This window comes from Ursus arctos, unplaced genomic scaffold (genome assembly GCF_023065955.2).
Source record: "Ursus arctos isolate Adak ecotype North America unplaced genomic scaffold, UrsArc2.0 scaffold_24, whole genome shotgun sequence".
Taxonomy (NCBI): Eukaryota; Metazoa; Chordata; class Mammalia; order Carnivora; family Ursidae; genus Ursus; species Ursus arctos.
This window is the reverse complement of record NW_026622919.1, coordinates 31,831,747-31,859,007: the sequence shown is the minus strand read 5'-3', so window position 1 is coordinate 31,859,007 and position 27,261 is coordinate 31,831,747. Positions and strand designations below refer to the sequence as shown.

The following is a 27,261-nucleotide window of genomic DNA, read 5'->3' as shown; positions in this document are numbered from 1 at the left end:
TTGTTTTTGTAAACAAAGTGGTACTGAAACACAGTAAACGTCCATTCATGTATGGATTATCAGTAGCTGCTTGTGCCCTACGAGTAGAGTAGCCCTTAAGGAAGCCTATGGGGCCCAGAGCCTGAAATATTTACCCTCACACCCTTTACAGATAAAATTTGCTGGCCTCTGCTCTGTTGATATTAATGGGAACTTAATGTGTTCTTAGTATAGAAGGTTTAGGCTTAAAAAAGCGTGATTTTTAAGTCAAAAAGATGAAACATTTGATTAGCTCTTTTGTGCTTCGTTCTGCGGCATGAGGTGACGGGCAGCTACTATCCCATTACAGAATCGTAAGAAGCCTGAACTACTAAAAGATTTCTTCAAAGATGAAGGACCTATTAGCTTTTAGTAGTGGGATCTTTGAAAAATAGAATTCCTTTCCCAGTTTCTAGCCATGTTATATATTAAGTCTGCACCAGAGTCCTCAGTGGTGCCAGGAAGCCTTGTGTTTCCCCTCTTCTTGGTGTGGTCCGCCTGCTTTGGCTGTGCTAGATGGTAGGTAGCCGGGACTGAGAGAAGGCACAGCAGAACATACCAGTTCCTATTCCCTCTCCCCATTGGTTGTTCGTGATCCGGTCTGCAAGAGATTTGGCTCAAAAGAGACCCCCCCCCCCCCTCCTGCTTGTAGCTGGCATCTCCTGCGGCCTGTGCTTCATGAGTTCCTCGACTCTGCTGCTACTTTCTGGCACTTTGTATATCCTAACAGTCCCCATCTTTTCTTTTTTTCTTTCTTTCTTATTTTTTTTATACTTTTCCCCTTTTAGCTGAAGAGCATAGTAGCTCTTAGTCTTTCCTTCCACCATTACCTTATTTCAGTATTTAGTTTTGTTTTTATTTTTTAAGTAAACTCTACTGCCAACATGGGTTTGAACTCATGCCCCTGAGGTTAGGCACCACATGCCCTACTGACTGAGCCGGCCAGGAGCCCCTAGTATTTGGTATTTTTATCTCCTATTTGTTCCTGGAAAATTCCTTCTTAATAAATGTGTTCTCTTAGACCTAAGGATATAGTAGTTAATGCTTGCATTGTGCACATACTGTTTCTGGACAGCTTTGACCAACTGTGTCATTGAATCCTTAAGTCACCTTTGAGGTAGATGATTTGAGTGTCATACCCATTTGACAGAGAAACGTGCAGTTCAGGGAGGGTGGGTGATTCAAGGTTCAACACCACTGGCAAGGGTGGATTGAATTGCTGGTCCTAGTACATTTTTTAATTCATCACACTTGAACCAAACCCAGCATTTTTATACCTAATAATTAAAAAGCTAAAGACTGTCCTATTTTTTAACTTTTTATTTTGAGATAATTTTAGAATTACAAAAGAGATACAGAACTCTTGAGAGGGTTCCCATTGCCCGTTACCCAGCTTACTCAGCTTCTGCTTTTGTTAACGTCTTCTATAACTGTAGAGCGGTAATGAAAACTAGAAAATTAGTCTTGTTTACCATACTGTTGACTACAGAATTTGTTCAGATTTCACCAGTTATTTCACTAATGTCCTTTTTCTGTTCCAGGATCCAGTCCAGCATCCCACAGTGCATTTAGTGGTCATGTTTCCCTCGGGTCCTCCGGTCAATGACAGTTCCTTAAGTCTTTCCTTGTCTTTCATGACCTTGACATTTTTAAAGAGACCAGTTATTTTATAGACTGTTCCCCTCTATGGGTTTGTTTGGTATTTTCTCATATTTAACTGAGATGAAGCATTATTGGAAAAGCTGCCACAGAGGTGATGTGCCCTTCTTAGTGCATTGTCTCAGGGGCTATATAATGCAGATAATTATTTTTGATGATGTTAATTACTTGGTCAAGGTGATGTCTGCCAGGATTCCCACTATTTATCGTTTTTCTCTTTGTAATTACTAAATATTTGGGGCAAATACTTTGAGACTATGCAAATATTCTGTTTCTGCTTTATCTCTTAAAGATTTTATTTATTTATTCGACAGAGATAGAGACAGCCAGCGAGAGAGGGAGCACAAGCAGGGGGAGTGGGAGAGGAAGAAGCAGGCTCATAGCGGAAGAGCCTGATGTGGGGCTCGATCCCAGAACCCCGGGAACATGCCCTGAGCCGAAGGCCGACGCTTAGCCGCTGTGCCACCCAGGCGCCCCTATCTCTTAATAATTTTAGTGCCCGCCAGTGGATCTTGCCTACAACAGTTACTACGGCAGTGTTCTAATGGTTTTCTCTTTCCCTGATTTCTTATACATTTATTATTAGATTCTGTAGGGAAAAGTTGTCCCTTCTTCCCCATTTAGTTTTTTTATTCAACCACTTATTTATCAGTTTGGACTTGTAGATATTCATTTTATTCTTTATGGTCCAATGTTATTATTTTACAGTTCAGTTTGTTCCAGTTTTGGCTATTGAAAATTCAGGTTAGCTTTTGTATCCTTTTGGTGAGTTCCCCTCCTTTCCCTCCTCTCCCCCCACCAGGTGCTCCAGGCTTACCATGTCTTTTCTCTTTTTTTTTTTGGACAGTGGTATTTAGAAAGTAAGATTGGGATGTTAAGGTGTGCTTACTGTGACTAGCGTGTCACTGTGTCTAGTCCCTCTCGGTGGGTAGAATAGAAACCACCTATATACTTATGCAAACACAGCTCTATAGATCTTTGTATGTACGTATATGTAAATATGTTTTAAGAAGGCAAACCCTGAGTCTGTATTGATAAGTACAATACCAGTCCCAACTCCACAGCGCTCATTTTAGCCTTCCTTTTATTTATTATATCTTTCTGTAACAGCCTGGCTCTCATTAGCTACAGTATATTTACTTGTTCAACTGTAATATGCAAACCAAGCAGTTTCAGAACTGTTAACCTATGACCCTTGTGAGGAACAGATTTACCAACTACAGTAGAAGGTTGGCGTACAGGTTTTTGTTTTTAGCCTTCAGTATCATGTCACACGCTTCCCAGAAGTTGTTTAGGTCCTAAGATTCAGAGTTACTTCGGTTCCTTTCCGCACCATCCTCTTCAGTGTGATTATATGATTCATTTGTAATAAAGTAAGATTCATCTGTTCTAGTCTGCATTTTGTCCTCCCCACATATCCTGGTTGACCTTTAAATTTACAGACATTAAAATTCAGTCTTTGAGGTATAATGCAGTGTGTGTGGGCTTTGCCAAATAACAGAGTCATGTGTATCTGCCACCATAATACTACACAGAACAGTTCAGTCACCCTCCAAATTCCCGCATGCTAGGCAAATCCTCCCCGCCACCCCCCACAACTGCTGGCAACCATGATCTGTTCTCTGTCCTTTTAGTTTTCCCTTTTCCAGAAAGTCATGTAAGTAGAATTCAGAGCTAGCCTTTCACTTAAAATGCTGTTGTTTCACCCATCTTGTGTACTTCATTCCTTTATTACTGAGCAGTAGTTGACTGTGCGGGTGTACCACAGTTTACCCTTTGATGGACATTTGGGTTATTTCCAGTTCAGGATGATTATGAATCTTATGAACATTTGTGTATAGATTTTTGTGTGAACATGAGCTTTCATTCTCTAGAGGAATATATGCCTTGGAATGGGATTGCTGGGTGTGTAATAAAGAACCTGGCTGGCCTTTGTCTCTGGTTCCTGGGGTATAGCCTCTTAGTCCTTGGAATTTCCGGAATGATAGGAGTGTCTTTGTTGTTTATGGTGGGTCCTGACAGTTTATGCTAATGAGATAACTCTGGACGGGCGCTGGCACACTAGATAGACGAATCATGGGATTAGAGGATTGGGGCTGTAGTCACTTCATATCAGCCTGAATAGTTCAGCCTCATTGCCAGTGAGTCAGTCACACTTACCTTATGAAACCCCAGTAAAACCTGGGGATACTGAAGCTCAGATGAGCGTCCCTGGTAGGCAGTATTCTGTATTGTCCTCCGTTGTTTCGGGAGGAAAAAAGTGCCCTGATCACAAGGAACCTTCACATGGGTACTCTCCTAGACCTCACTTTTTGTGTCCTTTCTTTTGCCTGGTTTTGGTGTGTATCCTTTCGTATAATAAAACTGTAATTGTAAGTAGAGTATTTCCCTGAGCTCTGTGAGTCATTCTAGCAAATTTTCAAAGCTGAGGGAGGATGGTGGGAACCCCCAATTTTGTAGTCAATTCGTCAGAAATGAGGGTGACTTGGGGAGCCCCAAACTTGGCAGCTGGTGTTTGAAGTGAGAGGACTTAGCCCTTAAACTGTGAAGTTTGGCCTAACTCCGGGTAGCTGATGTCAGAACTCATCTCAGTGAGTTACATGGTAAGTACTGCTTCACTTTATAAGAAACTGCTGAACTTTTCGAGAAGTGGCACTGCCATTTTACATTATCAACAGCAACATAGAGGGATTCTAGTTGCATCCTAGAAACACTTGCTAGTGTCAGCATTTTTTTATTTTAGCCATTCTAATAAGTGATACTGGTTCGCTGATATTTTGCTGAGGATTTGGGCATCTATATTCATGAGGGATATTGGTCTGTAGTTTAGTTTTTCTGTCTTCATCTGATTTGGTATCAGAGTAATGCTGACCTTTACGAATCTTTTCTTTCTGAAGAGAATGTATAGAATTGGTGTTATTTATTCTTTAAATATTTGGTAGCATTTACCAGTGAAACCATCTGGAAGAGATTTCTTTTTCCTAGGTGTGTGTTTTTGGTGTTGATCCTGCTCTGTATTCTCAGGTTCTTGGATCTACGGTTCGAGGCGTGTCATTAAATTTTCAGAAGTTCTCAGCCATCATTCACGTATTTCTTCTGCCTTATTCTTTCTCTTCCCCTCCAAGGATTCCAGTTACGCATATGTTAGACTGATATTGTCCCACAGCTCTTATATGTTCTGTTGAGTTTTGTCTTTGTTTTCCCTTCACTGTGTGTGTCTGCACGCGCACGTGTGCGTGCACATCCTTTTCCAATTAGGGTAATTTATGTTGATTTATCTTCGTTTACCGATTCTCTCCTTGGCAAAGTACGATCCACTGATGAGCCAGTCCAAAGCATTCATCATCTGTTATTTTTCATTTCTAGCATTTCTACTTATAGTTTCTCTTTGCTGAAATCACCCATAAGGTCTTGCATACATTGTCCACCATTTCCATAACATATTAACCATAGTTATTTTAAATTCTCTGTCCCCATATTTTTGTCATAACAGAGTCTGGTTCTTTTTTGTAGTTTTTGTTTTTTTCCAGAGTTGTATATTTTTTCTTTGACTTATAGTTGATACACAACATAGTGATTCAACATCTATATACATTATGCTATGCTCCCAAGTGACAGCTACCATTTGTCCCCATAGAACACTATTACAGGAGCGCCTGGGTGGCACAGCGGTTAAGCGTCTGCCTTCGGCTCAGGGCGTGATCCCGGCGTTCTGGGATCGAGCCCCACATCGGGCTCTTCCGCTATGAGCCTGCTTCTTCCTCTCCCACTCCCCCTGCTTGTGCTCCCTCTCTCGCTGGCTGTCTCTATCTCTGTCGAATAAATAAATAAAATCTTTAAAAAAAAACACACACACTATTACAGTACCACTGATGGTATTCCTTATGCTGCAGCTTTTATCCCTGTGACTTAATCATTCCATAATTGAAAGCCTGTATCTCCCACTCCCCTCCCCTCGGGCAACCATCAGTTCTGTATTTATGGGTCTGTTTCTACTTTTTGTTTTTTAGATTCCACATGTAAATTATTTTTGGTTTCAGGTTTCACATTTAGGTATTTCATCCATTTTGAGTTTATTTTTGTGTATCATGTAAAGAGTGTGGTCCAGTTTTCCTACCACCATTTGTTGGAGAGACTGACTTTTCCTTCTTGTGTATTTTTGCCCTTTGTCATAGATTAACCTTGTGGGTTTTTGAACTCTCTCTATTCTGTTCCACTGATCACTAGGTCTGTTTTCGTGCCAGTACCGTACTGTTTCGATTACTACAGCTTTAGAGTATATCTTGAAATCTGGGACTGTGATATTATTTCCAGCTTTGTTGTTGTCTCTCAAGATTGCTTTGGCCATTAAGGGTCGGAGTCTGGTTCTGATGATTTCCTCAGTCTTCAGAACACATTTTTTTTGTTTTCATATGGCTCTATATATTTTGTTGAAGTGACACATCTTGTGTAGGGTGGTAGATTGGTGAATTGTTTTTACACCTGCAAATGGGCAGGCCTTTCCTCCTGCTTAGACTTCCATTGCAGAGTCTGAATTAATCTAGATTAGGAGTTGTGCTTGGTTTGAGGGTCATCGTTGCTATAAGTAACCTTAGCACTAAGTAAATTATCTTCCCTTGAAATGAAAAGACAAATGACTCGTGGTTTTAAATTGCTGGGTTTTATTAAGGTATTGGCAAAATTTCAACATACATCTTACCTGAATGAACAGTTTTAATAAAATATGAAGGATCACTCATGATTACAACTGAACTCAAAAGTGAGCTGTAGAGCAGGTTTGTAAATTGGTAAATTTACTTGGTAAGAAATGATTCACTTCATTCGCTTCACTCCATAGAGAATTCTTTGCAGAGAAATGTCATGAACAAGGGAACAAAGCCTGTCTCTCACCGAAGAGCACCTAGAATAAGAGTTAACAATGATGTATCTGTGGATGATCTAATACATCAGAGTTTATTAGAGTAGTTCCTTTTCCAGAACAACTGCTATGTCAGTCTGGAGTTCCCGGTCTTATTTCCTTTTTTCTAATTAGTACAATAAATAGTCTTCAAAATAGAAGATAAAATGCTGCTAGATGAAGTAACAATTATTTTTCAACACAGTACCATTTGTCTGGAAAATAGTCATTTGTAATAATACTGGTGGTATCTTATTTCGAAAAAAATTTTTTTAAGCTATTCACAGGTCAGAAGAGTGGGTAAAAGGTGAAAAAAGTATGTTCTTTTGCTAATTTATGACTCAAAGAAAAACTGTCCAAAATAATGATGTGACCAAAGCTATAGTATCCCCCTTTTATGGCCTTGCGTAGGCGAGAATGGTCATCGAATGAATAAATTATATTTAAACACTAAAATAATAACTTATAAATCACTTTCTCACAAAGCCTTGGCAAGCCATTGATGGGGAAGGAAGTACTTGAACCACAGCAGTTTTATCTGTAAACAAACACTGAACTTCTTTATGCATCATTTTCATCTGCCTGTCAGATGTTGCACTTCTTACTGGCACAGTGTTCCAACAATGGAGTATGGTTGTCGTGAAGATGCGGAGTGACACTATACCACCACGTTGACATTATACCACTATAAATGTGGTCAGAATCAGACTCAGTGTTGACATTGACATTGTTGACATTGTCCTTGGAAAAGGTGTTACTTTCAAGGATCCTCCTAGTTAACTTAAATGCAACAGAAACTTTAATCTTACTAATTCAAGGACAGTGGATGGCACTTCTAGGTAAAGAAAAGGTATATACATATGTGTTTCCACCATCCTCTTTAGCACAGATGTAAGTGGGATTAATTGCCCCGGTGTTTGGTGCTGTAATGTTGCTAAATCTCAGATCCCTCAAAAGTACACATCTAGAAAGTGAACAAAGGAAACCTTTAAGTTAGGGACTGATTCCCTTTGAAACTCACAGTGAATGTACAAGGAGTTTGTAATGACTTCATTTGGTAACTTGAAGTCTGTTTCCCTAACGAGTACTACACTTTCTTGTTTATATTTGTTTTACTATTTCCTATTCTAACAACACTTTTTAGCAGGCAAACAAATTGATGCAGATCATGTTAAATTGAAAAAGGGATACCATCACTCTTAAGGATTGAGTGTAGGATTTCCACCACCACTAAATTACACAATTAAAGTACAAAACACGTAATTCACAGACTATTACCTCAGCATTAACAGTTAATATATAGTATATGTACTTTTATACTGTCTAATATTTTTACAATCACCAGATACACCATCATTAAATACAAGTTACAGAATGTGTAGATACCATTGGTTAGAAGGGTACTTATTGCTTACATTAGCAAGCAGCAAATAAGGGCACAGGATTTGAACTGAAGGGAACTACTTTCTATCACCAGTGGCATTAAGATATAACACTGCATTTCACAAAGCACTGCTTTTTACCTAGTTTATAGAACCAAGAGCAGCATATATCATACCAATAACCACTACTTTGATATTCTAGAATTTTAAAGGACTTACCTTACAAATGGTACCTAAACTACTCTATAAATATGCATGTTGTGAACAAATGAATAGTTGCTATTTTTCACAATATTGGTTTATAAGTTGACCACACTAGAACTACTTTGCTTTATTTTCTAGAGGGCTATTGGTGTGAAAAATGGAATTAACACTGCTTATATAGTCAGATCTACAAAATTCAGACCCTTAAAGATGTGGTCTGTGTTCATCTGAGTTTCATCCAACCATTTTTCCCCACTGAAAAAACCTATCATTTGTATCTTTCACCTTCTTTATTCTGATCAAAAATAGTAGCAATGGACAACTACAGAAAATCTTTAAAAATTATTTTAATTTAGATAAGTGCTTTGGACTATAATGTGTACCAATATTCTGCTGCCTGTTTTCTTGTTTCCTTAGATAATTTGATTTGAAACTGACACTGCACCTGATGGGTTGTTAACAAGATCTAGGCTTCAGAAAATGACAGATATGAGTGAGATCCGTGTATGGGGGTCAAACATCAGGTTGGTGAAAAGATTCTGGTACTATAATTGGAGCCATGTTTACTCCCTCCTTCTCAGCCATATATCACAAGAATTGAGAAAAAGAATAAATGACTTCAAAATCAAGAGAAATACCGAAAATCTCTACTTATATCCAAATTCTTAAAAATAAAATCTACAGATTAACAATCTGATCATTGCCAGTGAAGTTTTTATCTATTTGCTATATAGTGATACTGGCACCCAGAATATGCTACGGTCTTTTGTTTTTAAAGTCTAGGAATTTGAGTTTCCATTATGGGTCTGGGGAACATTAACATTAATAATAATAAATTAACACATTAACAATTGTATTATTTTGTAAAAACAGAAGCAGTGGACATTTCTTGGCAAGAGCATTTGGTGCCCCCCAGTGGTGTAAGTGAGGGCGCCACTCCTATCTATTGGCATGGCTGGTCCGTAGCTGGCTGGTCCATAGCTGACTAGGGCAGGAAAGATCCGGTCATGTGGTGATATTCATGATTCTCAAGAGAATCAGAGGCTGCTTCACTGAATGAATCTGATTAGTAGTTTATTTGCTGTCTCTGGTTGAAGATACACTTCTAGCTTGAAACTACAGAAATGGCAAAAAGCAGACAACTTCAAGTTATCAAACAGAAGTAACTACTGAAATGAGAAAGACGTCCTCTCTGCAGTCTGCAGTGGCACATGGCAGGACTGTGGCACTTTCTCCTTTTATAACTGACTTGACCTCAGTCTCCGTTTACCTGCCTTCTCCTTTGCACTTGGCCTCTGGGCTCACTTTAGGCAGTACTTTCAACCTCTTTCACACCAGTTTTTTCATTCCCTTGGGGGAAACAATTTTAGAGAAGTTAAAACCAGTATTTTTCATTCTCCGAAGCCACTTTTTATTTTGTAGTAGTATATGCCTTTGCTGTCTGTGAACTTAAGGGAGAAAAAAACAAATACTATTTGATTTTTCTTTTTTAAATGGCAACTTGATTCTAGTATATTTGTACCTAACATCATCTCCATTAAACCAGTTTTATTCCTGAGATGAAGGTACAGTGAGAAACATCATAGCATCATAGGTTAAAACCAGTTGACAGTGGTCTTCTAAAATGACAAATAATAAAAATCCCACCAAAAGCACCATAACAGGTTATGAAACTCCCAAATAGCTACACAGCCCTAGGAAGTACTTTTTAATTCAGAAAATTTTTATCATCTTTTATGTTACAGGAAAAAAAAATCAGTAAATCTTTTTGATTATATACCACCTCACAAGTCAGAAAATATGACACTTTTATACTAGTTTTCTACTTTCATTGAAACCAATTAAAACCCATATGGCTTTTAGTCTTTTACCAACCGAAAAAAGAGGGGAGGGTTTCTCCTCATAGTCCCCAGTCTTTTGAGGAACATCCCCCAACTAAATCTGATTCTGCATTAAGTTTTCCATAGATATATTAGGCACATCAAACCAGATTTCACCTGCATTGAGATTTCAACACTAGATATCCCGACTAAAATAACTAACTCACAAGCTTCCACTAGTGATGTGAAGGGGTAGTAAAGTGGGGGTCGTATGTAGGTGTGGAGACACATCACAGGGACCAGTTGTATATAATTTTGCTAGTGAAACCGCCAATACTTTTTTAGATTGAAAACACTACTTTGAGTTTCCTAGAGATCTATTTACATTTAAGAATTGAGCCATCCATGGTTTCATAATGAAGCACATATATTTCAGAAATGTCTACCTTGGTTCTACTCTGACAGTGGTGTTTTTATTGGGGGAGAGCTAGCTAGCCTACTTTAAGGAGGAAGTATTATATTTTATAGCTCCAGGGAAGACCTGGGTCTGGAATATCATCACTCTTCCTGAGCTTCCTCATCATGTTTGCACTATATCCTTTCCAAATATTTTGCCTCCACGGCAGAAAACTTCTGAACACCCTAGTTCTCTTCCCACTTCGAATAAGGGAGGACAGACTAGTGCCTATTTTGTAGGAAGGCTCTTGAGCAGACATAAATGAAGACAACTTTGGATTAAACCTGAATCCGTGCCGTCTCTTTGAATAACGATAGCGTAAATGAGACAATCTGGAAACTCTCTTTCCCAGGAATTTGAACTGTTCATCTTCCAACCTAGGACAGACAGGAGACAAGCTCTCCATTCTGTCTATCTGCTGCCCTGTTGAACCCAAATTAAAAGAGGGAAACTCTCCAGCACCACTCTGTTCAGGCAATGATGAGTGAACTGATTTTCTCTCCATTATTAGCTCATTAATGGGATTTGCTTTCTTTGGTGCACCAGGACCAAACATCTCAATTGGTGGCAAAAACTGGGCACTGTGAGGTTTGCTTGCTTCTATTTGTGTGAGATCTAGGTAGCCTGGGTCTTCCAGCACGTTGATTTGGGACCCTGGGCTCAGGCTAGTTCTATCAGTGAATGAATCCACGCGCCCATCATAGCCTAGATCGGCTGGTGCTGAGCACTGGTGCTGAGGCCAAGGGCGTTTGCACTCTCCATGATTCTCCTTATCATCCCCACCATCTTCTTGCCCTCCTTGAAAAGAGTTCTCTGTCCAATCTGATTCCTCACTAACATTTACAGCTTTGTTCATGTCCCTCAGGAATACCACAATAACAGTGATGTTATCACTTGACCCAGCATCACGAGCTGATGCAACTAATTTGTGGGCAACCATGCTACTGTCTCCATTATTCTCCTTCAGGTGGTCAGACACAACTTTCACTGCCTCGTCAGGGTTCACGGTGTCATAGAAGCCATCGCAGGCCAGAATGAGGTAGTCTTCGGTTCCATCCAAAACAGTAGAGGCAGAATCTGCGTCCCCACAGATATATGGCTTATGTTCAGCATCTCCTGTGGGAGTTAGAAAGCAGGTCAGATTTGGGTCTACCTTGCATGTAAGAATGTTTATGGCCAATTTACTGGATTGTGATCTGAATTTACTGGAAAGAATTTATAAACTAGTTACTGAGTTCTTTGTTAATCAGATGCTGCTCAGGCCTTACTCTCCGTTAAACACTTGCCATTCACTGGGCTTGATTTCTCACTAGCTTACGCTCTGAATCTTGTGCCTCTAGCTATGACTGAGGCTTAGCCGAGCATGGCAACAAATGTCCAGTCTAAGTTTGCTGCTGCATTAGAAAAATTCAGTGTTACATAGGAAAATTTTGTTGGTTAACAGATTTTTTTTTTCACTAGTAGTTAAGTTTGATTTACTTGAGATTTGAGAACAAGTCCGCATTGAAAAACAAACCAAAGTTGTGGTCATTCTCTTCATTAAATACTTAATTTTCTGTCCTTGTTTTCAAATTAATAGCTTTCTGCTGCTAGCACAGAGAAAGGTTTGAGTTACCAGGGATTTTAAAAAATCAAGTCCAACTCCCCTCAAGCCAGGAAAAGACATCCCAGGATTCAGACAAGAGAACTAGAATGTAAGTCTCTTGGTTCCCAGTCCAGTTTGCTTTCTCCTTTTTAATGCTGCTTTACTTGTAATTTCTAGAGAACAACTGGAAAATGTATGACCACATTTCTCTCCTCTTCGGGGACTACCATATTCTTGCTGTCTTCATTTGTCTCTGATCAGAACCCCCCCACCCCCCACCGTCTTTATTGCTGTTGTTCATTCTCCACTTACTGTGAGAACCCCCAAGGCCCTGCTGGGTCATTATTTCTCCTTTGTTTAGTTCATCCACTTATAGAATGACATTTGAGCTGGGCCTTGAAGGATAAGTTAGTTATCACCAGGCAGAGATGGGCCTTCGGTTGAAGGAATAGCATAAGCAAAGACACAGAGGCAACTGTTAAGGAGTGACGTGTAGCTATATATGGGGTGCTTGGAGTGGAGACAGAAACCTAGCCTAGTGTGGGCCCGAGGTCTCCAGTCTATCACCAGACTATGGAGAAAATTAATCATCTGCAATGCATTCTGGATCTTTCAGATCTGGAGTACTTCTAGAACCATTAACTCTACATTCATTGTTTTCCTCTGGGTACTTGGAGAGAATCTAACCAAAGGGTCCCTAGCCTATTAAGTAACCATGTAGCTTATTAGTACAAGGGATACTTGTTTACTACTTCTTTACATAGAAAACAGTATTCAGCAGTAATTCCTAGATTAGGGTACCATAATTGGGAAACAGTAGTTAAAATTTATAAAATGTTTTATCACTTCTAAAGTAATGGCATATAGCTTAGTGGTTAAGGATGCCAGCCCTGGAGTCAGACTGCTTGGAACTAAATCCTAGATTTGTTACTTCCACACCCTCATCAGTTACCGTCCTCTCTACAGTACTAAAACAACTTTTGACTAGGGGATGATAAAATGAAGATAATTATAAGTTATCTGGTTCTGTCATCACTGTTTCTGGTATCTGTTCTAGGTTCTCTCCTACCCAAATAAGATTCTCTCCAACATTTCCCATCCCTGTTTAATCTTCAGATAGGCCCAGAAAACTCAATAGGCACCCTAGAGATAAGTGCTAGAACCAGTGTGGGCCACGTGCCCTATCCAGCAGGTTTCATGATGGGACACCCTGAACAATAGATAGTAGGTAAGAAACTAGTCTTTTTCATACAGTTGCCAGAACCATCTTCCCTCAAACATGGCTTTGATTCCATCAGTTTCATACTTTGATGCCTCCTGGTAGCCTGTGAGAGCTAATCAAAACTTCCAATCATGAGATTCAGGGTTCTCCACCAATCAATCCACTTTACTAAATTTCCCCATCCCCTACTCCACCTGACTATTATTATCATCATTATTAGTTTCTGAATTCCAGCTCTAAAAATAAATGTGATCTGAGTCATACTGTTCCCAAAAATCTTGTTTTAGTGCTTCAATTACAAGGCTGCTGCAACTGTTAGTTTGGAACAGAACATACAAATACTTGCACAGGGAAAGTGCTGCCAGAGTGCTGGCTCTTCACCTGCTCTACCGTTGGATGTCAGACTCATGACATCTCGCCCCCAAATTTGGTCGGAGGGCATGATTATCCATTTCATGGTAGAAATGGCAACATCCTTTCATCTTCAGCCTCCTCTCTCCATATGCTAGGAAACGTATCATGCCTCTCTGTCAACCTTGGATCATAAATCTGAAGGGCTCATGAGGAGAAACAGTTGAAAAGCTCTCCGTTTTGAAAGCTTTAAGTGTCGCTTATTTTCTAAGTAGAGTTGAACTCTGCTCAGGAGTCCTTTTTCTTGTCCCTGTTTAGTCCCCGATTTTATTCTCACATTCTTCACCTCTTTCAATTAAGCTACTGGATTTTGGTAGATGGCCTAATTTCCCACTTCAAAGAAAATTAAGTTTATCAGGCCTGAATTCCCTCAATTCCTACCCCCCACCCTTTTGTTTTAATCGAGACAGATTCACCACATCAGCTACCGTTGTGTCAAAAGAAGAGGTCTCCACTTCCTTCTCAAAGCTGACCTGTGCTCTGGGACCTGACTCTCTAGGACTCTGGCTTCTGTTGCTCTCATCTTCAATTTCTCTTCAACTTGCTCTCATCTTTTATCCTACAAACATACTCTGATCTAAACTCCTTATCCTAAAAACAAAAATAATAAACGTGACCCTTTCCCAAATCAGCTTTTCCCTCAGGCCACCACACTATTTCCTTTACCACTAAATTGCCCAAGAAACTAAACCTATACAAGTTCTTTTGTGTTGTTGCTCATTTTCTGTCACCTGATTTTCTAGGTTTTTTCCACCTACTAATCCAAAACATTTCTCTCGTATATTACCAATTAGTTCCTATTTTTCAAAATTCTGTGTCTTTTTTTTTTAACCTATGTCTCACTTGACCTCTACAGCACTTGACCCTGTGACCACTCACTCCTAGAAACCCTCTCCTAGTATCTGTGATAGCCCACTTGTATATCTCTGATCCCTTCTTGATTTTCTTCACTGGCTCCTTCACGTAATAATAGCACTAATCATTTTGTGCTAAAACTGCCAGGCAGGCCTCTAAGTATGGTGCATGTATTATACCATTGAATACAAAAACTCCACGAGCCATTTAATGTTACTATTCCTACATTACCAAGGAACAGAGAGACACAAAGAAATTAATTTCCCAAGGCCCACAGCTTGTAAAGTGACAGCCAAGATACAAACCTGGAGAGCATGACTTCATTGTGTATTTCTACCTGAAGTAATAAGTCTCATCCTTGGTCTCTCATCACACTACATATTCTTCCTAGGCAATGCCGTCCAAGCCTATAATTTCAACTAACATATATAATATCACTTCATAGACTGCTATATTATTGCCAAAATGGGATGAGTTCCCACATCTCTTATCTGCAACTCAGAATTCTGCTCAGCTCCAGATCTGTATTTCCAGTGCATATGAATTCTCTCTTAAAATATCACACAGGTATCTAAAATATAAAATATGGCCAAAATGAACTCATTATCTGCCCTCCTCCTCACCCCACAGACTGCTGCTACTTTTTTACAAATGCTTTATCATCTTCTCGGTCACACAAGTCAAAAACCTGGAAATCAACTTTCTCTGCCCCCACAAACTGTCACTTCTGTTTGATCAACTTATACGTCCTCTGTATCCCTTTTGAGCTGCCCTCATCTCTCTAACAAGCTGTATCAATAGCCCCTGAATGATTTCATCTAGGCTTTCTACTCTGTCTTCCGTATGGTCATCACAAATACCTTATTAGTCTAATCTGCCTCTCTGCTTATTTGCCTGGTAGAGTCTAGACTACTTAGCCTGGCATATGAGCCCCTTCACGTTCTGGCGCCAGCACTTACTCTGCATCACTCCTAGCCTCTTGTACATTCTGCTGTTCCTAAAACATGGCATACCCTTTCAGATGCCCCTGTACTTGGACTCCCCTCCCCCTGGAATTTCCTCCCCTACACACTCTCCTCCACATCCAGCCTAAAAGTCACTTTCTCTATCGAGTCTGCCGCCTTCTGAGACCGTCTCTTATTCAATGACATTCTCCCCTTGCTTTTAGTTTCCCCTTGTGTTATATTTTTAGAAGCAAGAAAAGGCAAGTATTCTCTAGTAAAGTTGGTTCTATGACAAGCATTAAAGCTACCTTCGACACTCTGACAAAGACCCTAAGATCAAAAGGAATTTTCAGAAATAATTCTACATGGGGGTGTGTTTCAGAAATGAGAAATTTCCCCTCTGGGGTCTTATTCCAGAGTTCCTAATAACTCTCTCAGTCTGAGATAAAAACTAACCCTCATTTTTTCAGAAGCACTTGCAGGATCTTTCAGCGTTCGCTTTCTCTCGCAGCCTTCTGCTGCTCACATTTGGGCCACTTCACAGCTTGCCAGCACCTTCCCAGAGAGTGGGAGGAACGCCTATCACTGGTGAAACTGAATCAATTCTTCGAGATTTTGTTAATGTTCTGGAATATTTTGGTAACGATAAGCAAAATTGGGGGGGATTACATGTGAATTCCATTTATCTATATTATCCCTATGTCAGACTACTTCATTTAATTTCTTTAGGAGGCGGGAATGAAGAACTGTAGTATGCGTGCATATCACCCATAAAGGCGCACACACACTGATTTATTCTTTTTAAAAAAACAGAAAATGAAGCTAAGCCACAAAGCCTAAAATATAATAAACCCAGGCGCCAAAGTGAAACAAAAATAGAAACAGGACTATCTTTGAACTTACACCCTTGCATTTCGTCCATTAAGCTCAGCTGTTTACTCTCTAAGTTTTAGATGGTTTCATTGACTTCCCCTTCTCCCTTCCCAGGGAGACAGGTTCTTTGAAACCCTAGCGTTATCTGGCAAATCACTATATTCCACATTAAAGAAATTGTTTCATCTAAAAAGTACAATGTTTATGTCATTTTATAATTAAATGAAAACAAAGATATAAGCAAGGAAAAACATAGGGAGGAGAGCCTTCCATTCTCTTGAAAATACTGAGTTCAGCTAAATGTGATCCAAAATGGAATGAAATGAGGATCACTGTAGTTTTAAGCAGATTTGTGTCCCAAAGAGTAAAGACTTCCATTAAAAAAAAAAAAAAGAACTAATAAGTTCTGCATTTCTTGATATAGTTCCTTTCAATAATGGAATATAAGTATATGAATGAATAGGTTAATTAAATAAAAGAGGCATTATCTAATTGTTACTTTAAACAATAAGAAGCACTCTGATAATATAAATTACCATCTCAGTTTCCCTTATTGTAGCAGAATTAATATGAGACAATGATCTAGAAAAGGACAGTTTGGAGAAACAAAAAGGAATTGGTTTGTCCTACCAATAGCTCTGGAGACCGACAGACTTCCATTCACCCTCCAGGCACCAAACCAGACCACACAACCTCCAAGAGCCTCAATTCGCTGCTTTTCATCCTAAACAGCAATGCAATAGAAAGAAGCAAATAATTGGATTCAGGATTTACTTATCTACCTTAACAGTAAACAACAGATACAAAACTCATCAGCTTCCAGGAAAGTGTCTCTTTATTACTCCTCTGTAAGGTGGGCATGGTTGTTCAGATACTGGTGGTAATTGCAATAAGCAGCTAGAAACCTGCTGCTGTGGCATGTGCCCTCCCAGAACAGAGCACACTTACCTCCCTGTCCGGTTTGTGTGGCTTCATTAGCTCAACAGCTTGGCCTTTTCTCACAAGCATGACCTGGGAGTCCCCCACCCAGGCCACATGGAGCATGTTCCCTCTGATGAAAGTCACCACACCTGTGGTCCCACATCTCAAACTCTGAAAGTAATTACATAAAACTAGAGTCAGTAAAAATAAAGAGACTTCAAATTCTCATTGAAAAGCAATTCATAGTTTTGTTTTTTTTAAGATTTTATTTATTTATTTGACAGCCAGCAAGAGAGGGAGCACAAGCAGGGGGAGTGGGAGAGGAAGAAGCAGGCTCCCAGCAGAGGAGCCCGATGTGGGGCTCGATCCCAGAATGCTGGGATCACGCCCTGAGCCGAAGGCAGACGCTTAACAACTGAGCCACCCAGGCGCCCCGAAAAGCAATTTATAGTTAACACAAAATTTTAGTTGGGGGCTAGACTCTTAATAACTTGATTTCACAACAAACAGCAATTCCTATTTCTCTACATTTTTATGTGTACGTATGTATGCGCGGGTGCCCACACAGACCCATGTCATCTACGGTATGCAAGGCAGGGATGAGGAGTCATTTCATTTTATGTACTGTAAAAAAAACTATGGCAGGTTCTGTGACCTTTCCAAGGGCAGGTAACTCATTAGCACACAAAACAACTGAAGTTCTTTTTCCTCCCAGTCCAGTGCTCAATCCACTACAGCAACCCTTAAAGATTTCCATGTTCTGGTCTCTGTTTTGTTACTGACCTACACTCTGTACAGGGGGAGGGTCCTAGCTTTACAAAGATTCTGATTGGTACACAGCAAATGCTCCCATACTCTGAATATTAAGGTAGGAGCCAAGAGATAATATATATTTCCTGGCATGCTAAGTTGCTTATACTTAAAAAAAACCAAAAACACAATAATTTTAGGGGCCTCTGCTTTTGGAACTCCATAGAGAACAGCCTGGCACTGCACTGCAATAGCTCAGTTAGCAGTGTACTTAATGCCCCAATACTACTACACTAAAATGACATCTCCATTTGACATGAGTCACCACCAAATAAGCATGACTTTCTGTTACCAAGGACTTGGCCTAAATTAGAACCAATGCGTCAAGGATGGTAAAAGGCCCCTTGTAGCCAATGAGAAAAACAACTTCTCATTTTCCCTATATAGGGAAAGTTTGTTATAAATCCTCACCCACCAATAAAATGTCTTCCCACACAGAATGTTCAAAAACTCAGCCCCCTGGAACACATGATAAAGACACTTGAGTGCATATGCCCTGGAGAGAACAGGAGGCAGGGCTGCTTCGCAACAGGAATAGCTACTTTCTTCCCAGCAGTTAGCAGCACATGGGAGCACAAGAAGGAGAAAAGTAACTGCTGAGACAAACCTAAATTATTCAAAAGAACTATTGGCAAGACTGAGAGACACTAGGATCATTGGCAAAGCAAACGAGGTGAACGTGGTCAGAGGAAAAAAAGCCATAATATTGAGGACACAGAGGGAAAAAGGATAGAACAGAAGAGGAAGACAAAGTGATTGTCTTAGCTTCAAGTTGGTGGTTACAGATCACCTCTCAGGGGCCAGGTCTTGTCCTCAGTCAAATGACAACAGCCAGTAGCTCCAAGGTAGGCAGAGCAGAGCAGTGCCAGCCCTCAAGACTCTGGGAGGGTCTGAGGTCAACAACTGTTGTTTTCTAGCCCCACCTCTATATGTAGACCCTAGTGGTCACTGTTGTTGGATTTGCATATTAATGTAAACATGGAGTACGGGTCGGGAAATACAGAACAGTTTCCTTAATACCAAATAGTTCCGTTATTGTTTCATTGATTCCAAGCACCACTACTGCTATGTAGCATAATAATGAAATCAAAGAAATGGATTAAATGATGACCCTGCTCCTTCCAAGTCCATTAAACAGTTAATGTTTAATCCACAGGGCAGGAGTCTTATTTTTTATATGTATAATTCTGTAATTACTTTGAAAAATTAAAATGATTATCTTGTATTGGCCCCCAGTTAGAAATGAATATAGAGTACTTACTGTAGTTAATCATTTACCAATGCCCAGAATGATAATTAAATTAAAATTTTTACTTTCAGATCTTAATATAGAGCCCCTGTCATTCATTCAGAGTAAAAATCTTAGGTCTGATTAACCTTAAGAAATGAGGACATGAGCTCTGACTTTTCTTCCTGTTAAGAAAAAAATCAGTTCAAGAATCATCTAAGGATTCGCGCTCTCCAAACAAATTTTCCCTGAAGAGATACACAGTAAAACGCTGCCAGCCCGTTTAGAACCAAGCGTATGGGAGTCATCCAGCTTCTGTTTCCTTTTTAGTCCATTGTTTTAATCACCGTATCCAGATTTTGTCAGCAAAAGTCTGCTAGAGAGATGGTCCTGGTGTGAAGCTGACAGGCACTGGTAAATGAGAAAGCGAAAACTCACCTGCCAAATCCAGCAACGGATGGGCTTTCTAGAAAATTATAACTTAGGAGTTTCTCTACAGCACATCATATCATCCCACTAAAACCCGGAAGAGGGAACGAGAACTACAACAGAATCCAATATTTGTGGGTCAAGAATACAGCTTGAAAGAACTTTAAATAATGCCTGCCCCAAAAGAGAAAACCCAAAATAGCCCCTGGATCACGGACCAAGTTGAGCTAGCTAGAGCATCCGTGGATGGAGTTTATGAGAAAATGGCTCACCTCCCTGGCTGCTTTCTGCACAAACCGCTCGTCAGTGACCCGGAAGGCCCGGCACAGGGCCTCAGCAGGATCATGGGGGAACATCTCCTGGCGTACTAAATTAACGTGCAGGTGGATGGAGGCATAGATGGCAGCATCCACTCCCCCATGGCCATCAAACACTGCAAAGTAGGCTTGTTCTTCCTGGTCCTGTCAATAGAGAAACAAACGTTAAGGAATGAGGTACAGCATGACTGGAATGAACCAATCCAGCGTACCGATGCCCATTCTCCTCCTCTGCTGCACTTGTCACCTGGACAGTGACACTAAATGTTTCTCTTTTTCAACACGCCTGACGGACTGCTGACACACCTGCAGTCCTGGGGCATCTGTGTCTACACACACAACACTGGAACACACCATGGCCAATTAGCTCAGCGAGAGTTGTCTTGTACCATGGAAACCACCCACGTGCAGTTGCTTCAAAACTGCTGTTACAAGTTGTGGGAAGGGGGAGGAAAGAAAAGTATGAGGAGGAATTGAGCAAAAGCTGTTCTGGATTAAGTAGTTTTTTCAAAATGAAAGTATTCTAATAAAATTAGAAACTGAGAACAATGGGAAATAATTGGCCTTCAGCACAAGACCAATTATGTTAGGTTGTTTAAAATACAGAGATAATGGAAGCATACACATACTTCTAAACTGTAATATCTTCTTCATAAATCATAGTCGCATTGAATACTCACCATAAATAACAGAGTCTCTAAACCAGTTAGCCAAACTTAAAGCGCATCAGAGATGTCCAAATGCCCTGTAACCATTTTGCCTCGTCCCCAAACCAAGATTTAGCGTCACACTTCCTGGCCCACCCACTGTTGAAACACTAAGGCAACTGCCACAGGAGGCTCTCCTAAACCAATGCGGTCTTGACAAAGGAAGCCTAATCACAATATTATATTTAAGCCATTAAGTAGTTTGCTTCTTTATCTTCAACTCCAGGTGTACATCTCAGATCTAGCTTACTTAGGAGATCTGTAGCTCACTGAACTCTCACCTGAGTCCTGGACTCCCTTTAGACAAAGGTATGTAATCATTTTCATGGGCAAGCTTTGACTTGATCCTTGGGCTCTAGGAACTCAGATGAGTCTAGGCCCTGTCATTCAAAAGAAATCAAATATACAAAGTAAATCATATAATTGTCTTGTGCTTTTTTTTTCCTCATCTGTTAGGTAGGGATTTGGAAGAACTACTAAAACAACATGTATATCTATCTGTGTTTTGAAAAAATTCTTTTTAGGCACGCCTGGGTGGCTCAGTTGATTAAATGTCTGACTCTTGATTTGGCTCAGGTCATGACCTCAGGGTCGTGGGATCAAGCCCTGTGTCAGGCTCTGCGCTCAGCACGGTATCTGCTTGTCCCTCTCCCTTTGCTCCTCTCTCTCTCTCAAAAGAATTTTTTTTTTTTAATTTTACGTATTCATTTTCCGGAAAGAGAGAGAGCACAAGCAGAGGGAGTGGCAGGCAGAGTGAGAAGCAGGCTCCCAGCCAAGCAGGGAGCCTGATGTGGGACTCAATCCCAGGCCCCTGGGATCATGACCTGAGCTGAAGGTAGATGCCCAACCAACTGAGCCACCCAGGCATTCCAGAAAAAATTCTTTTTAAAGGGTATACTACAGGAATGTCTGGGTGGCTCAGATGATTAAGCATCTGCCTTTGGCTCAGGTCATGATCCCAGGATCCTGGGATCAAGTCCTACATTGGTCTCCTTGCTCAGTAGGGGGCCTGCTTCTCCCTCTGCTTGTGCACACGCACACTCTCTCTCTCTCCCTGATAAATAAATAAAATCCTTAAAAAATTTTTTTTAAAAAGGATATATATACTATATTTACAAAAGTACCAAATATAAATGTCCATAGAGTAAAAACACCCAAATATTATGAAATCAACATCTAATACAGACATTACAACTAGTTAATAATTAATACCATCTATAATGCCACTGAAAATTAACTGATTAAACAGAACTATCTTGAAAAAAAGTCCTGATATGTAGAATTTCTACCTATACTAAAGCAGTACTCATTTTTAAACAATTCAGTTGGCAGGATAAGGGTAAAATTGAAAAATAGCATATCCAAGCAGTTTTTAAATGATGAGTGAGCTGATGTGGGATCATCACAAAGAAGGAGGGGACAATAATACCTTTTTGAGGCCATGAGAGTATAACTTTAAACAATGTGAGATTAGTGGGGAGATTCTTAAACAATATAGCATCCAAAGACACAGAAGTCAGCCAAGTGGAGCTCTTAAAAAAATTAGTATACCTTTTTAAATTAAAAAAAAAATACTGTTTTCCCTGTTACAAAGATGATGTATTGTTTATTTGAACTAATAAAGAAAGAAATCTGTATTATCCCACCATTCACAGATACGAGTCTTTTTTTCTATGTATATATATATATTTTTAGATAAAACAAAATTAGGATTATACTATACATAAAATTTTATATCCTGCTTTTTGTCATTTATCATATCATTAGCATTTCCCCATGTCATTAAGTATTACTTAGACATTTGAAATGTATATGTACTATACATATTATGAGCATATTATAGTTACTCCCTATATATGACTTTGAGCATTTCTAGTTTATTATTGAAAATGTTATGTAAGACATTTATGTCAAAACATACATGTAAGAATTTCCTGCATTTGTGTCCTTATAATATAAAATTAAAAGTGAAACTACCAGCTCAAAGGTGGTGAAAATATACAAGGCTCTAAGTATGTGTTGCCAAATTGCCTTCAAAACCGTTTCTCTAAAACAAGGTGTTCCTTTCTGAGTTAGGCCGTTGGGCTGATTTTGAAGAAAAATGAAAACCAACCAGGTCAACAAACAGCAACAATGCCCTCAGACCCCACCTCAATAATCTTCAGGTGGTTGTAGTGATAGAAGGATTGTTTATCACATTAAGGTTAACATTTAAGGTTACATTTGCACGGGCCTGGTAACATTTGGAAACAAGGATATTCACATATTCTAAAGATATTTGGAAACAAAGCTGATCTATCTTTGTAACATAAGCACCAATTACCAACCTACCATCACTGCTTATCAGACCTTGACAGTTAGCTAAAATTTAAATTTAGTTGCTAAATAAAGGAAATATTGTGCTTTGTATAAATTACTACATTGTAATTTTTAAGTTATGGACTTGAGTGAAGAAAAGCGGCAAGTGACAGGTGGAGGAAACAAACCTACCTCTGCTGGCACTAACAGAGTACAGTTAATAGAAAAAGAAGAGGAAGATAACGAAACGGTTATTAAGCTGACAAGGCTCATATGATCCAATTTGTCAGTCACAGAGATTCATGAAATGTAATTCCATCTACTTTCCTATCTCAGAAACCAAGATTTAAAAAAGAGAATCACAGGAAATCAGAAAACTGTCTCAGTCTGAAATTCATCCTTTTAAATGTTTGTGTTTTATGTTGCTTCAACAACATAGTAATGTGGGAACTTAATAAACACCATCTGACTGTACTGTAGTTTCCTTTTAAAAAAAAACAGCTTTATTGAGATATGGCAGTTTTCTTTTATGCTTTTATGTTGATTGAATAGCTTTGGAAGTTTATGCAAAAAATTGGTAACTTCCCTTGCCTTCATGGAAGGGAACTGAGCGTCTGAGACAAAGGATAAGAGAGATATTTTTGTTTTCCATCTGAACCATCTGAATGCATTACCTGCTCAAATCGGGGCGCCTGGCTGGCTCAGTCGGTAGAACATGTGACTCCTGATCTTGGGGTGTGAGTTCAAGCCCCATGCTGGGCATAGAGCTTACTTAAAAGTAAATAAACAAACCAAAATAACGTAAAATAGTTTCTTTTCTGCTGTGTAGTGCCAGCAAATTCATGCCACTCTGCCTTCAGTCCTATTCCAGACCACCAGACATACTATTAGAGGTATATTAGAAGTTCTCTTTAAGAAAAATAAGACCTTGAAGGTGTTCGTTTTGTTTTTTTAATCTCATCGACTCTTGAGAAAGGCCCTTTACCTCTAGATTGAAGAGCATGTTAAAGTCAGGAATGCAGACATGTTTGTCTTCCATCTTCCTGCGCATGTTTTTGATGGCATGGATTGATGTCTCATAATACAGCTGCGGTCTCCTGCGGAGAGGGAAGTCTTTCACCCAGCTGCAGCAAATCTCGTGTAGTTTGCTGAAGACAGAACGGGCCAATTTCATTGTTTCAATTTCTGTGAAAGAAACACAGACACCCCCAGTGAAGAGCCTTGTCAAGCTGTTTTTCACTTGCCTGCTTGGTAAAGACAGAAGTAGGTCACCTTCATCAGGTTCCTCCTGAAGAGAAATGAAATGTTGCTTCTGAAGAGAGAAAATGACAACCAATCTAGTAGAAAATCAGCCAGAAGCCGCCACTATGATATTCTTATGCCATGAGGAGAAAACCTCTCTGGCCAGGATTGGATCTACTCCTAGACTGCATTTCTTCCAACCCTCAAAGTTCTCCGACCACTGCTGTCTAGTTCAGAACACTGGTTCCCTTTTGGTTGGCTGCCATGGTTATCATCTGGAGAGCCAAGCTCCCCCTGCTTAGAAGAATGACTAAAGGGGGCCTGGGTGGCTCAGTCAGTTAAGCGTCTGGTTTCGGCTCAAGTCATGATCCCAGGGTCCCGGGATCGAGTCCCACATCGGGCTTCCTGCTCAGCGGGGAGTCTGCTTCTCCCTCTGCCTGCTGCTCCCCCTGCTTGTGCTCTCTGTCAAATAAATAAAATCTTAAAAAAAAAATGACTGAAATATTAACAGTAGTTATCCAGCCAACTGGAATATGAAAGGCCTATGAAAACATCATTTATTTACCAACTATGGGAATGAGAGTTTATTTTGAATACCATTTGTCTTTGTCTTTTTTTTTTTTTTCCTGACCTCTTCCTTTACCTCCCTCCATTTCCCTAACTTTTCTCTCCTGTAACTGATCAGAATTTGGAACTAAATTATACATTTTTCTTATTTGATGAATTTTTTAATTAAAGTTTTTTGGCAATAGTTTAAATAGTTTAGCTAAAAGGTTAAAAAATGAGGTAAGTTTTTTAAAAGTTTTTAAAAATCTCTAAGGAAGAAAGTACTTAAACTCTATGGGTGTTACCCTGGAAAGAACACAGGAGATGGCAACTAGAGGATTCTTCACCCTAGACTGTTAAGTCTACTACTTGACCCATCAAGTGGAGTAGATGAGCTGACTTCCGAGGCTGACTTACATCCCTCGATGGATGGACAGATGTGTAAACCTCTTAGGCAACAGTGACTAGAGTTCAAGAGATTGTATCTCACATCACCCCTGCTCCAGCTGTCCTCTACTCAAGTTGCAGCTGTTAAATAACTAATGGGAGATTAAGTTTTCTTAAGCCAGTATTTTAGATTTCCTACGTCTCAGGTAAAAAATTTAGAATTCTTCAAAAAAAATTTTTTTTTGTTTTACTAAATTGGATATAGCTTGACAGCCTGAGAAAACGTGTACCAGATGGGCAATGGCTGCACGTGACTCCTCTGATCTAGAATGTAAATCCCAAAGGAAAGAGACTTTGTGTTCTAGAATGGCCTAGGAACTTTTCTATTCCTTTCCCTGCTGTTGCTTTAATCTGCAACTACATTTACCTGTTTTCTTATTCAAAATTCTTCCAACAATGACTGTATTCAGAAAGCTTATCTCAAGGTTTTCATTGCCTTTTTTCCTCATTAACATAGTACAAGGTGGTACACCATGTTTTTTGGCTCTCCCCCTTGACGTTTTTTGTATAACTGAAAATCAAGGGTATATTTGAAAGAGAAAGGAAGTTCAGAGAGCAAATACAACCTGAGGAGGTGTGTATAAGAGGGAAAAAATACAAGCCAGTATTTTTATTGTTTCGACACACTCCAGTCTTTATTTTTTTAAAGCGTCAGTTGCCAGAGAATCTCTCTTTCAACCCCTGATTACCTGTTTGTATCACTCCACCCCACCTGGTCTTTGCAGCAGCATAGGTGTGAGTTTGACTCAATCACAACAGAGGACTGCAAAACAGTAAGTAAATTTGGAAACACTGAGGGAGAATGGAGTGGGGGCGAAACAAATAACTGATATTAACTATCAGGATAGTTCCCAGATTCCCAAATAATAGAAACATTATATCATTCTTTGGCTTGTATATTACTCTTACTATATAGACCTGCACTGTCATGTTTCTTACTAGCTACATGTGGCCATTTAACTTTAAATTAATTAAAATTAAGTAAAATCTAAAATTCAGTTTTTGGGTCACATTGGTTGTATTTCAAATGTTCAGTAACTACATATGGCCAGCGGCTACCACACTGGGCAATGCAGGTAGAGAACATTTCCATCATTGTGCTGTCTACTGGGCAGCGCTGGTTAGACAGATTAAATTGGTTAGGGGAGGCAATGACAGCTTCCTCTAATATTTAGTAAACCAGTAGATCTGTTCCTATCCCCTCCTAGTTGCCTCTTCCCTTATGTTCCCATTACACCATCTACTATAGCTCTTGCCACATTTTGTAACAATAGATAACATTTAGCAAGTGTTACATCCTCTGTCTCAGGAACGCTTCACAAACAGGTAAAACCATTTTCAATCACAGGTCTATCTGACTCTGACGCCCATGCTCTACGTTTCCCAAATTAGACTGTAGATACAGATTGTGCCTTAATTGGTCTTGATTAGTCATAGTACGGTACCTAGCAGATAGCAGGGGCTCATTAGTTGTTTATTGAATAAATGAATATGCAAACTTACATAAATTAACTACTAAAAATGTATGCTTTTTTATCATCTATTGTACTTCACTGATCACTCTATTTCTACAGTGGTGCCATTATTTTATAGTTACTATAACTTTATAACATGTTTTCATATCAGGAAGATTAGTTTTCCTATCTAATATTAATTTTAAAAGATGTCACGTGGTAGTTTGACATGTTTATTCTTCCAGAGGAGTTTTCTAATTATTTTGCCAAGTTTGAGGAGGGAAATCTGTTGCCATTGTGTTTGGGATCACCTTGAAATTGTAAAGTAATTTGCAAAAAGAATTGATGTCTTTTTCATATTGAGTCTTATCCAGGAACAAGTTATATTGTTTCATTAATTTAAATCCTTTTTCTGTTGCTCAGTAGCAACATGAGATCTAGGATCTTTTTTTTTTTTTTTTTTTTTTTTTTTTTAAGTAATCTCTATTCCCAATGTGGGGCTCAAACTCACAACCCGGAGACAGAGTCACATGCT

The 27,261-nt window shown here is 39.5% G+C and overlaps 1 protein-coding gene across 6 annotated transcripts in view; it reads left to right on the top strand.

The window, feature by feature from the left end:
- The window catches only part of TRIM37 (tripartite motif containing 37), a 151,441-nt gene extending 126,669 nt beyond the window's left edge, over nucleotides 1–24,772 (top strand). For 3 of the 6 annotated variants that reach the window (XM_057317998.1, XM_026517457.4, XM_044390691.3), the window contains one exon: nucleotides 24,125–24,772. In XM_057317998.1, the coding sequence (XP_057173981.1) occupies nucleotides 24,125–24,329 (205 nt within the window). In that variant the 3' untranslated portion in view covers nucleotides 24,330–24,772. Of the gene's footprint in view, nucleotides 1–8,577; nucleotides 8,858–24,124 lie in introns of those variants that run through there. The other 3 variants (XM_026517456.4, XM_044390692.3, XR_006411500.3) reach the window with 2 other exon arrangements.
- Nucleotides 24,773–27,261: the final 2,489 nt, after the last annotated feature.